The 12,817-nt window shown below is 41.4% G+C and overlaps 1 protein-coding gene across 10 annotated transcripts in view; it reads left to right on the top strand.

Annotated features, from left to right (window-relative positions):
- Positions 1–8,856, top strand: part of DLGAP1 (DLG associated protein 1) — a 415,565-nt gene extending 406,709 nt beyond the window's left edge. For 6 of the 10 annotated variants that reach the window (XM_054059669.1, XM_054059666.1, XM_054059668.1 and 3 more), the window contains 2 exons: positions 1,554–1,706; positions 4,601–8,854. In XM_054059669.1, coding sequence (XP_053915644.1) covers positions 1,554–1,706; positions 4,601–4,810 — 363 coding nt within the window. In that variant the 3' untranslated portion in view covers positions 4,811–8,854. Of the gene's footprint in view, positions 1–1,553; positions 1,707–4,600 lie in introns of all 10 variants that reach the window. The other 4 variants (XM_054059670.1, XM_054059672.1, XM_009567970.2 and 1 more) reach the window with 2 other exon arrangements.
- Positions 8,857–12,817: the final 3,961 nt, after the last annotated feature.

Here is a 12,817-nt window from a genome sequence, read left to right as displayed (position 1 = left end):
TCAAGCCCCAAACTAAAATCTGCCACGGTGAAAAAATGCAACAGGAATACACCCTGCTTAAGCCTGTCAATGCTTAATGTAAAAATTGAAAAGGCATTCTGCTTGCACATCTTTATAAAGGCCTACGACTGAGCAATGTGCTAGTGACAAGTGCTGAAAAAATAGGAATCCAAGAATAATCGCTGGTCTACTTATGAATCTGAAAATATATATTTTATTGTTTCCAATAATTGTTCCTTTGATGTATAACCATCCTATCAAAATAATTTGTCAGTGTTGCTGTGAATAGCACAAATACTTAGAAATTTCTTAAGGTAAGCAACTGATTTTTTTAGGTTTATTGCTTCCGGTGAGGGAGAAAGCTTAACTACTGAGTAAAACTTGATCCATTTTAAACAATATGCAGGGGTCTAATAATAATTTATTTGTTCTTTATTATATATAATTTTATTTTATATATATATATTTATATTTATATATATGTAACAATATATCAACACAATCTTCTGAGGCTACAGCATCCATGAAACCTTGCTGACTCAGACTGGCATAGGGACTGCTCAGCATTTATGAAAAAACATTCTTGAAGTGAGTGTATGTAACACCTCATTTTATTTGAAGAGTTTCAATTGGGAACATGCTTACAAATATGTATCCTGTAGAAATCCTCATACAAACTTTACTGGGGCACAGGGACAATTCCATGCGTGTCCACTGAATGCAGAAAATGTTCAGAGCTGGGTTGCACTGAAGGAACACAAGACAACAGAGGACCTCTAAGGTTTCCAGACTCTGGCCCATGCCGTGCTAGAGGCACTGACATCCCATGTGTGCTCTTCTGAGCAATACTCTCAGGCTGATGAATTGAACTGAGTTTGCACATGCAAAGCGACACTTCCCACCTGTGTCCCAGTCTCACTCTTCCCCAAAATCTGTGTGTAAAAATGTAATTAGTGTGCTTCATGTTCTCTTCTGAGCTTTTTACTCTGCAGAGATTATTCTTGTAAAAACAAATTATTAAGAAATTGGCCTGAGGTCAGTAAGAGGAAGTTTTACTTGAAATTGTGTATTTTTGTAGACCTCAGGTTCTCAAAGCATGGGAAAAGTGTTCACGCATCAGTATATTACTATTTGTACATGCAGCAAATGTACATTTGCACGGCATCAGTCTTTCTACAAATGTGAACGTGGCCAAGAGTCCTTCCTCATGAAAGTGAAGAAGAGGTTGACAATTAATTTCAGTGTGATTAGGATATCACCGGTTGTGCCCAGGAACATCCCTAGGCAGATCCTGCCACAAGGGACCTGCCACATGGGCTTTGCCCATGGTCCGTGGGGGATAGCCACTGCCTTCAGTGAGCAGGGGCTTGCAGAGGCACAGTGGCTTGCAAAATTCCCTGCCCGAAAGCAGCGCTACACTTGGTTTCTCTCTATATGTCTTGATCGCTTGAATCTGCTGAAACTGCTTTGCTAGCATGATTCGTAACCATTTGCACAAATGCTTTACAGTAAGAGATACTAAAGCCAATGTGTTTTTTTCTTCTGTTGCACAGAATCCTAATGCACATCCACGGCCGACCTCCCAGGATTTAGCAGGGTTTTGGGATATGCTGCAGTTGTCCATAGAAAATATTAGTATGAAATTTGATGAACTTCATCAGTTAAAGGCCAATAATTGGAAACAGATGGATCCTCATGACAAGAAGGTAGAACATTGTAGATTTTGTATGCTTCATTTAAAACCCTGCACAAATACTGGACAGATTAAATAGGCCTCTGTGTTACAGCGTTGACATTAAAAATGTGAAATGAAGCTCATATCAAATTAATTTCATTGTAACAACAATGTTTACATAATAATCATCTGGGATATTATCTGTAATATGTTTCAGGCATATTTTTAAACCAAATCTGTCTTTGTGAATCGGGTAATGGGAATGTGGTACTTTGTTAAGCTTTACATTTAATCATATTAGATGATCAATCGTTGGAAGGAACTGCCTTATATATTGATTCTTAACATTAAATAAATCACATTTACGGTTCATATATCGCATATAGCAAGAGTTCTAGACTGTGTTACTGAAAAAATTAGGGAAGCACTGTAACCATCACTGACTTTTGTAACTAGATTACAAACAGAGCAATATCAAAAATATGCCTTCCAAAATGTCACTTCTACATCTTTTCTTTTTTCTTTTTTTTTTTTTTTGGTCTGTTTGCTTGGTTTGCTCTTTATTTTGGTTTCTTTTAAATGAGTGATTTCATGAACAGGTTCACTTTGCTGGTGGTGTTGTTTACCCAAGGTGGCATAAAAATCATCTGGAGCTTTGGTATTTTTTTTAAATGTAGTCTTCTTCTGTCACCATGAAAAACTACCACATCTCCAAGTGTGAGCCACATTTCACTTCCCATTCTCATTAAGCACCATTGCCATATTTTTCTCCTCACTATCCACATTGAGACAAACAGCACTTGGGTGAGCCACACTACAGAAATGTTTCAGAAAATCCTTAAAAGTCAGACCCCTTCCTAGAGGAATCAACGGTCTAATGTGATGCTCCTATAGGTATGTAATTTGATGCTGAATTTCCACTGTGGGTCATCTGATAGCAATGAAGAGAGCCAACAGGTAGGGTGACCAGAAGGAGGGGGAACATGATTTACAGGTACAGTGGCTCAGACAGGAGCCTGGGCTGCCTCAACTTGCAGTCAGCTGGCTGCCGATGACCAAAATGATGTTTTCTTTTGGACGAATAACCATAATAATATCAAACCCCATTAATCTTGCAGCAGGAAGCTTGGAAAGGCAGTGCTGGTATTACTTTCCTTCCTCCTCTGATCAAGACTAAATACTTATTCCTCATTTAGGAGTGCCATGTTCACACCTCTTGTGCACAACCAGTGTGTTTTGTAGGGGAATGAACGGGAGTGTGTTTTCTTAGCCTAAGGTACCAAAGGCAATCATTTTCTTATCTTCTTTTTTTTTTTCAGTATCTGTCAGAAAAGGAAGTTAAAACCGTCAGACATGCATGCATGCACAGAAACGCTGGTGTATGGTCTTTCATTAGCTTTTACAGTAAAGCGGGTAGGCCAAGTGTTTGCAATTGCAGCAGTAAGAAACGAGAGTTTTCCTTAAAAAAAAATGTGCCTTTCCTTTGCTTCTGAAAAACATTTCAAAGAATTTCCAAGAAAAAGAAGACTATAACGGGTTAAAGGAAGTTAAGTAGTGCTGAAGAAAGGGATCTACAGTAGGAAGGTAAAGATTTTAAAGAATTACACTGGGTGTGTTCCTATTTCAATCAGTATTTGTCTATGATTTTAAACGAAACAGACAATCTCCTTTCTTAAAAAGGAAAAAAACAAAAAGAAGAAAAAACCTTCTGTGGAACAAATATTTGCCGTTGCCTATAGCCTTTGCCATTGGACCCTTTTAAGCAGCATAGATTAATCCTTGGATGGGGAGAAAAAGCAAAGTATGAATAAGTGTAACTAAGCACCTTTATATTTCAAGCCATGGAAGCTGTTGTGAGCAGCATGAGAGAAAATGAAAGGGCAGAATGGGACCTTTGTAGTGCGATAAAATCCATTCGCTCAGAGACCGTGTTCACAGTTGGAAGGGGATGTAACTTAAAAGACAATCTAATTAACTTGACAAAGTCTTTGTGACCGCCTGATATTCAGACCTGAATACACTATTCTTTTTCAGGAGAGATCCTTCTCAGAGGGTTTTTTTTTGTTGGGTTTGTGTGCGGGAGTGTGTGTGTGTGTGTACATGCACCAGGATGTACATAAAAGTCCTCCTTGTTGATTGCATATCTGGAGCTAGCTGCCACTGTGATGATTAATGCACATTCTCTTAATGGTTTTTAAGTTTTTACTACCATTTTTTCTGTTTCTAGCTGATTGTAGCTTGTCATGCCTATTTAGCAGGAAGCCAGAGCTTATGAGATTGCACAGTGAGACCCAAACTGTGGGATTTTTGAGCAGTCATGAAGTCACTGTAAAATATATACATAAACATATGGTGGGTTCTAAAAAATATTTATTCTGACACACCAGCTGCAGGCAGTTATTTCCCATCTGCATTTGGGAACACCAAAGCCACGGTATCTCCATGTTTTAAGAGCATCTAGCATTATGCACATGTAGAAGAAGGTGGCCCAGGAGCTGGGGTTCTCCAGAGTGACTCTGCTCAGGGCAGCGTTCGCTCCCTGGCCACACACAACTGCGGTGGTGGTGGGAGGTGGCATTCGAGATGCTCTCCTTTCTAGTCCCTGGCACCAGCAGGAGACGCCTGGATCCCCCCTGCCCTGGGGAGCCGCACTAAGTGGTTAGCAGCCTCGGCCCTGGCAGCACCAGGCATTTAACGCACTGTCCCTGAGGAGAAGTAGCACTGCGGCTGGCCCTTCCCTCCCCGTTGCCCTTGCCCTATGTGTATGAACCCCTGAGAGCAAAAGCCAGTTCACTGAAGACAGAAAGGCAGATAAGAGCTAACAAACCTTAGGTAAAATGTGTGTTCTAACTACTGACGTATCCTAGTTTTTCCCACCTTTCCCTGAGAAGCTGTATAATGCCATTAACCTTCTGCTTTGATCAGGAGAGAAGGGTCCCTCCTCCAGTGCCAAAGAAGCCATCGAAAGGTCAGGTGCCACTCATACGAGAACGCTCTCTGGAAAGCTCACAGCGTCAAGAGGCCCGGAAACGGCTGATGGCTGCCAAGCGCGCTGCATCGGTCCGCCAGAACTCAGCTACTGAGAGCGCCGAAAGCATTGAGATATACATCCCCGAAGCCCAGACCAGGCTATGAAGGGATCCAACCTGGAGGACTCTCTCTGGCAAGACAAGCCTCATGTATAATCTGCCCCTCTAGGCTCCTGCTCAAGGTCACCACAAAGTATTTGTACCTCCTCCTCTATCTCTCTCTTTCTCGCTCTCTCTCGCCCTCCTCCCTCCTCCTCCTCCCCACTCTCTGTATGCAGCCACACGATGCTCCCGGTGAACTCCACTGCCATGGCGTAGTTGTTGGTCCTCAGAGAGATGTCCTCTAATCACCCTTGCTTTTTGAAGGTTCGCCCATGTCATCACGATGCTTTGTCACATGTACTGATGCTACCACTTTGCCTCATGTAAACGAGTACGATCCTTTTTTTCTGTTTGAAACAAATAAACGCGGCGCTCAGACTACCACACACCTGCGCACCTGTACAGTAGATGCTCCGTTTAACTTACTCATGATCTTTAGTTGACCTAAAGCTAGTCTGTTACCCAGTGTACAGCAATATCAAACTGTAAGGGACTTTGGAAATTTCAGTCATGCAGGGTGATCCTTTCGGACTCTGCCATCTTCTTCACAAAAGATGAAAGGAGCTATGACTCGGATTCCCTTCTTTTTATTAGTATTTTTTTTAAAGCAGATGGCGCACTTTATTCTAAACCTCTGAATCACACCTTCTCACCTGAATTTAAGGAGTCACACAAGGAGAGAGGGCTGGGATGGGAGCAGGGATGGGGAGAGAAAAAAAAACACAGATCTGTGGGAGTGAAACAGTGGAAGCATATCCCACAGGTGAGATGGTGAGGGATAGAAAAGGTCCTCTGGAAAGATAACCTGCACACTCACAGCTGCACAAACTGCCTCATTTTTATTTCATCAATCACTACTTAAACATTTCAATCAGCAGAAGATTGTAAATTCGATCTTCCAGGGAAATAATCTATTTTGAAAGGCAATAAAAGAGTGAAAAGGAAGGAGATAAAAAGCAATGACAGTTGAAGAGATAATATAAAAGAAGGATTTTCTTGTCCAAGTATTAAGAATTTTTAAAATTGTACTGTATTGTCAATTCCTATTGTATTGTATTGTATGGATTATATTGGTTAAAAAAAAAAAAAAAAAAAAGAAAAAAAGCTTGGTTTTGTTGATGTCTTAATCTCAGTGGGACCATCCGATCTCACACGTCCACGCAGCCACACATGGACACCTGTAGGTGAATTTCTGTACATGGAGCCTCTGATGCTTTTCCAGGCCAGCCTTGCTTTGCTCTATCCACAGCCGGTTGTATGCTACAGTTCAGACTTCTCATCACCAAACCGTCCATATTTAGGAGTCAGTTTCTAATTCAGCCTCCTCTTGATAGTATAAAATACCCATTTGAACAAGAACAATAAAGTATTTTTCACAAGTTATGGGATCAATATGAACTTAATTTCTTTCACGACAAGCCTTCCTACCCTGGCTTCTGCCATTGTTTTGCAATTATGAAAAATATGCACCCCAAGTAGCTCATTAATACTGGGGAGAAATGGCAGACAATAGGGCTGGAGAGGAGCCTGAGAGGTCAGCCTTTGCTTGTCTGTCCCCGCCAGCCACTGAGGCAGAGGCTGAGGCAGAAGCTTGTCTTCCACCTCCTCTGACAGGGAGCAATGCTGACCATGCCGCTACCAAAACCTCTTGTGCCAACATTAAGAAAGCTATGTCAGGCATGTTGCTGAAAGCAAGTTGTGTGCGTGCGTGCGTGCGTGCGTGTGTGTGCACATGCGTGCCTAGCTGGCATGTGCTGCTGAAAGCAAATTAGCGTGAGCTGGTTTGGATGATGGGGCTGGTCCGGGGCAGAGGAGTGTGGTGTGCTCCCTGGTGTGTGTACAGCCCCTGATGACACTTTCCAGCCCCCTGCGTTGGTCCCTCCGTGCTCCTCAGCCTGGCTGCCAGGGCACAGGTATGTGGGAGGGGAAGGCAGCCCTCCCCATGGAGGAGCACAGCACAGGGTGCATCCATTGCCACACGCTAGCGCTGGCTGGCTGTGCCTGTAGCTGTTAAATTCGTATGGACAGTCCAACCCGTGAAAAATCCCACTGCACGGGTGGCACAATTCTGCAGCTTGCACTTAAAAAGCATATAAAAATTGTCATCAAAAAGTTAAGCTAAAACTATTCATCGAGATCATGCCAGACAGCTTCTTTTCCTACGACATCATAGCCAGGTGCTAATTTAATTTTATTCAAGAAAATAGGAGAGGTAATAGGTTGTGGCACCAAGTGTTTTCATGACAGCATTCTAAAACCACTAGAGAATTTGCTACCTCTCGAAGCCATTGATATCTGAGCTATGTCTTTATAAACAGGGCACAAATATTTACTGCTGTGGTTTACAAGATAAGGGCTAATAATTTAATAAATAAATGACTTTTAACTAGAGTAATCAGAAATCCAGTGTAACCCTAGAGTGCTTTGTGTTACAGGAGCTTTGAAAGGTTTGACCCTCTAAGCATTTGAATACCAGTGTGTTTGCTAGTTTTGAAACACCTCGTTTAACTTATAGCAGCAATGAAACATCACCGTGTTTGCAGTATGTAATAGTGCCAACTGCCACTTTTGAGCATATATAGTCATAAGAAGTATAAATTATTTGGAACTCATTTGCACTGAAGTACTCAAAGCAGTATCCAAGTGAGAGTCCACATTCACAACTGTGTCACATAATTATTTAGTTTTGTGAATATTTTACGAAAGATGAGTTAAGACTTGGGTTGACAAGTGGCTACAGAAATTTATATCCAGCAAGCTTCCCCTCTAAAAAAGCAGAAAAGCGAAGACTATCCAGTCTTGTACATTACAAATTATTGTATTTGTATATCATAGAATATTTTTTGTACCTACTTAATCTATTCTTAGCTGAATGCCTGTTAGTTCATTTGACACTGGAGAGGATATTATAATGTTTGCTTAGTTTTTTAGTAGAATTTGAAAAGTACAGCCAAGACCACGAAATATAAAATAGAATATTTCTGCCCCTAGAATGCCACTAGTTAGCCACTTGACTCATTTTCTGACACTAATGCTAGTATATTGGCTCTGTCATCTGGTTTGGTATCATTTGTAACTATTTATTTTTAGTAAAACCTGCCCAGTGTATATTAAAAATGCCTATATTCTGTTTCACTTTGGTACTAAAGTCTTGGTTTCTTTTTTTTTTTCTTGGGAGAAATTTTAGAAGAAAGTTGATTTTGTCTCCTGCTTCAAAAGTTTAAAAGAAAAAAGTATTTATTATATTTTTTGCAGATGTTTCCATAAAGTTCTCATAATCTTTTTGTAAAGAAAGATGAAGAAATGGATTAAAGATTTTTAATATTTGAAAAGGTAAATAGAAATAATTTATTTGTAATATATTTCAGTTTATTTATTGGTGTTCCCTTAATGCTTTGATGTGCAATATCAATTTAATTTAAACTGTATCTTTGTGAATTTATTGGTTTTTTTGGTTTGGGGGATTTTTTTAAGGAAAATGTTCAAATACGTATTTTAAGTAACTGGAATGTAAATCACTGGCCTACCTGCTTTTCCAAATGTGGTTTTAAAGATGTTTTTGATTTGAAACAAAAGACACAAATTTGAAAGCCTTTAGACAGAGGAGAGCGTTTTTATGGCTTAACGATTTGAGTTTCCATAGGATTATCTATCTAGTATGTGTGTGGACAGGAAAATGTAAATAGATGAATGTTTCCCATAATGTAAAAAGAGCAAATTAATAAAATAATTAATGCACTGCTTGTAAGAGCTGTGGGTTTTCAATGCAAATTTGTTCTCCCATAACTGCCAAGGCATTTCATTTGATGTGGTCTAGGATAAAAGCTCGAAAAGCAGAATGTTTCTCTTAAGCACTCATTGCTTAAGCCCCAACCTGCAGAGTCTCATACGAAGAGTCCCGCAGACCCTGGAAGTGCTCATCTGCACTGAGTTACTCACAGGCGCAAATGTTACCATGAATCAGGCCATGAGCCTTAGCAAAATCTTCAAAGACGCTTCTGCACAGAGCCTGGCCAAACCCCGCTGAAGATGTCAGAAGTTACACTGGTGACTTCAAAAGAAGCAGCAAAAAAAAAAAACCCAGCCTGTTTCTTTCTGCTCACCCCACACTACCTTCCTTCATTTTGCTCTCCAGTGGTGGTTGAAATACTGAGGGAGGGGTGGTGAAAGAGATTCCTGGCAAACATAGCTGACTTTCCCTTTACTGGAGTCCTGCTTCCAGACTGGTTTTTCCCAGTACATGAAATAAAGACAGTCAACAAATCCCACAGAAATATGTCCCACATTATGTTGTTCATAGCTATACCAGCATTTAAACAGATTCTGATTCTGTCTATAGATCTTAATAGCAATATTAATAGTTTGCCGGTTCTACACCACATACCATTTGCCCACAATAGGCCCTCAGCACAGGAAGATCAGAAAGATTTGTGCCAGGGCTCTATAAGCAGGGAATCTTCTGCTTAAACGTTTGCGATCCCAGAATGAAAGGATTTCTCCTCAGCTGCTTGTTTGTCACCAGGGGATACCAGGAATTGGGAAAAAAAATGGTTTCTTGTATAAAAAACTTTCTGAGGTGGCTAGTATCTTTTTCTAAAGATGATCGATCAGAAGGTATAGCAGATAACGTTTCAATCTGTTCTCTGGTAGAAGAATGAAGTCCAGAAGAATGGTTCATGGTTCTGCCTTTCATGCATGCCTAAGGTAAAATCTATCCCTATCTATACTCAATGTTCCTTTCCAGATCAAATCATGAGCTTTCTCCACAAGCATAGCTTGTTGTCAGTTTGTTTGCCAAATTCTGTTCTCTCCTGCTAGACATTTATTTTTTGCAGCACACAATAGGCAAATAATAATTTTCAACCATGAGTCTGGAGCACACTCGCCTATCAGATCTGTTGAGAGTTGGTGTTGACTTTGAACTGACATTTTTGATGGCAGTTAATAATAAAAATATTGGCTGCTCTGCTGCTACTGGCATTTGTTGTTGGAGTCTTATGTTTATACATGATTTGGAGTGCAGTCAATAAGTGAAGTTCTCCTTTCCCACTGTTCATCACATCACAGAATTGGGTCAGCCACACCAGCCTGTGATACATAGGTGGGCTTGCACTGAGCAGACCTTGGACCAGCACCCACAGCTGAAACATACTTTTCCCTTTAGTCTGATGCTATGCCAGTGACCTAAAAGAAATGACAATTGCCATGACAATCTCATTCACAGCCATCTCCTCTTCCCCGTGCTTTCGTACATAGCAGGAAGGTTTTTACAGCCTCTCTTCTGTGCTGCTGCTCAGCCACTGGTATAGCAGAAGGTAGCTGCTATCACTTGGTTCATCAGGATCCATTTCAATGCCAGTTGGAAAAACAAGACGTGACAGGCTTTCCCGCTCTTGGGTCTCTTCGGCAGGCCAGCACCCTTTTCAGTAGCATGAACGAATACAGTGGGTCCTCTATTGCTCTGTGAGTCATACACCTGATCCGCAGCAAGACAAACGGACGAGGAAAGAAACAGGCTTCCTGGTGATTGTGTTTTTCATGGTTCTCTTCACTGATCCGGTAACAACATAATCATAGAAATTAGAGACAGAAAAGCTCTACTGGGGCATTGTGTTAACACTCCATCAGTTCCAGATTGCAATCTACCAAGCTGTGGCAGGTATGTCATCACCTCCCTAGTTGTGCTCCACCCAGGGGGGGAAAAAACAACACTTGAAAGGGGGGGAGGGAGGGGGGAAGAGATATGTTAAAAAACAAGCTGAGCTGTGACATCGCCACCACCTATTATGGGCAACCTCTGGTGCAGAGGCCTTCGTCATATCGACTCTGCACTGAACAATACCCATGGTGGGGTGCTGGGCTTTTTCTCATTTTTAGCCACATAAGATGGAAGCGATTATGAATTTTGCCAGCTCTATTCAAAGACGAGAAATATTAGAGTGTTGCAGTGCCCCTGGAGAAGGCAAACACTGCATGGCCCATGAGCCTCGCTGCCACCACCACTCAGCTGTGTTTCAAAACTGTCAAGGGTTTGAGCAAAGGGATGGACCTTGCCTGGAGCTAAAGAAAAGCAGTAGGACAAAGTGTGATGAGAACATTTCATGGGTATCAAATGTCTCAATGAGGTAAGATGAGTCACTTGGGCAAACAACCATGTGTGGAGGTAAACATCTTAGTTTGGAGATGGTAACCGGGGAGACAAGATGTTAAACAGCAAAAGGTAACCCCTTCCCATGTAACTAACCTATTTCCCCACTGGGAATTCACAGCCTGTCACTTATCTCTGGCTTTTAACTAGACAATTACCAAAGTCATGTCCTTAAAATAGTATGGCTTATTTGAACTGGCTATCGGTGCTCAAAATTGCAATCTGGAATCTCTCCATGACAGTGTGTTCGACGCTGGGTTGCTGCAGTCTTTGAACCAGAACTGTGATCAGCCCTGCTTTTGTTGTGTGCGCTCCACAAAGTATGTAGCACTGAGATGTTAATGCATTGCATGAGTTATGTTATTTGTCATCTTACAGCATGTTCTTTTTTTCTTTTATTTGGAATAAGTGTTCATAACAATAACTCACTGTGCTTTAGTAGTTGTGCCAGTTTTCAGGAAGAAAACTTCCCTACTGCCTGAAAGAAAACAAAACCCAATACTGAAACTTCTTCAATTTGTAGATACTTTTGGCAAATCATGGCTGTGCCAGGCCTAAGTGGGAGAAACTGAGATAAATTATGTACCTAAGTGTGTGTAATTCCTCATCTCTCCATACAATAATTGACTGTGAAAGGGAAAGAATCAGTACCAGTCAGGCAGCTCATGTACGCTGCACTAAAACTGCAATGGTGTTTTGTCATGGTATGGTACTAGAGTGAAATAAGAACTGAGAGCATGAGTCTTGGTACTGAAAGTCAAACAGGGAGTGACACTGGTGGTCCTAGGGAAGGAGGAAAGGAGAGGGACTTGGCAGAAGAGCCTGGATACCACCATTAAATCTGCAACAAGTTCATACAGGGCTGAAGTGTTTGCTGTTACAATCTGTAGTGACAGCTGAAGGGGGAGATTCCTTCCCACCTTGGAAAGTTTCACTAAATAGTTTCTAAATACCTGACATCCCTTCTGAATGCATCAGTGCCACCATAATCACAATTTACATGATGTTTTGGGGCAGCATCATGCCCTCAAGGAACCCCTAGGCCCCTGGCTGAGGGCACAAGAGATGCAAGCCCCTGGGAAACAACAGAGCTTGCACTGAGCAGGGCTTTGTCACACACTGCTGAAATGACACCAGTTCTAACAGACCATGGAAGGGATTTAATGCAAACAACGTAACCCAAAAGTAAGCCAGGACAATTCATGGTTGTTATTTCCATGGAGTAGCCTTCAGAGTTTCAAAGGGCGAGTCTTGTTTTCATCTCTGTAGCAACTGTTCTAATCCAGCATAACCCCCAGCATTGCATTTCAGTGAAATTCCACACTTGCATTTACAGAGTAAGGACAAAAAGGAGACTTCACCCCAGGCTAATTGCCAGCTGTGGAATTTATCTGAGGTATAAAGATGAACCTTTAGCAGCTTCAATGGAAACATGTATATCAATCTCCAAGCGAACTTAGAAGAGCCATGCCTAAAACACCCACATTTTAAGACATAGTCCTGTGCAAGAGAATGCCGTAATCTCACTTGCTGCCCTGACTCACCACAGTAAATACTGCTGTGATCTTAAGAATTGTAAAAACTGGGGACTTATGTTAATGAAGCCTTTTGACTGCATACAGCAAACAGCATATTTGATAAATAGATAGCATGTATCAACCTGAAAGACAGTCTATGATGTACTGTTTTGTATTGTTAACCTAATGCTTCAAATGACAACAATAGGTTCCTTTTTGTTGACATCTTTCCTGGCAATAGCATCATGACAACTGCACCCTGTCTGCAAGAATGTACGTGGACCTGGGAACGCAGCCATATGTTAGCAAACTGCGGTGTACTCCACGCGTTTCTCATACGTTGCTT

This window comes from Cuculus canorus, chromosome 2 (genome assembly GCF_017976375.1).
Source record: "Cuculus canorus isolate bCucCan1 chromosome 2, bCucCan1.pri, whole genome shotgun sequence".
In the NCBI taxonomy this organism is placed as follows: Eukaryota; Metazoa; Chordata; class Aves; order Cuculiformes; family Cuculidae; genus Cuculus; species Cuculus canorus.
Note: the sequence above shows the minus strand (reverse complement) of the source record. Positions and strands in the feature narration are given on the sequence as shown.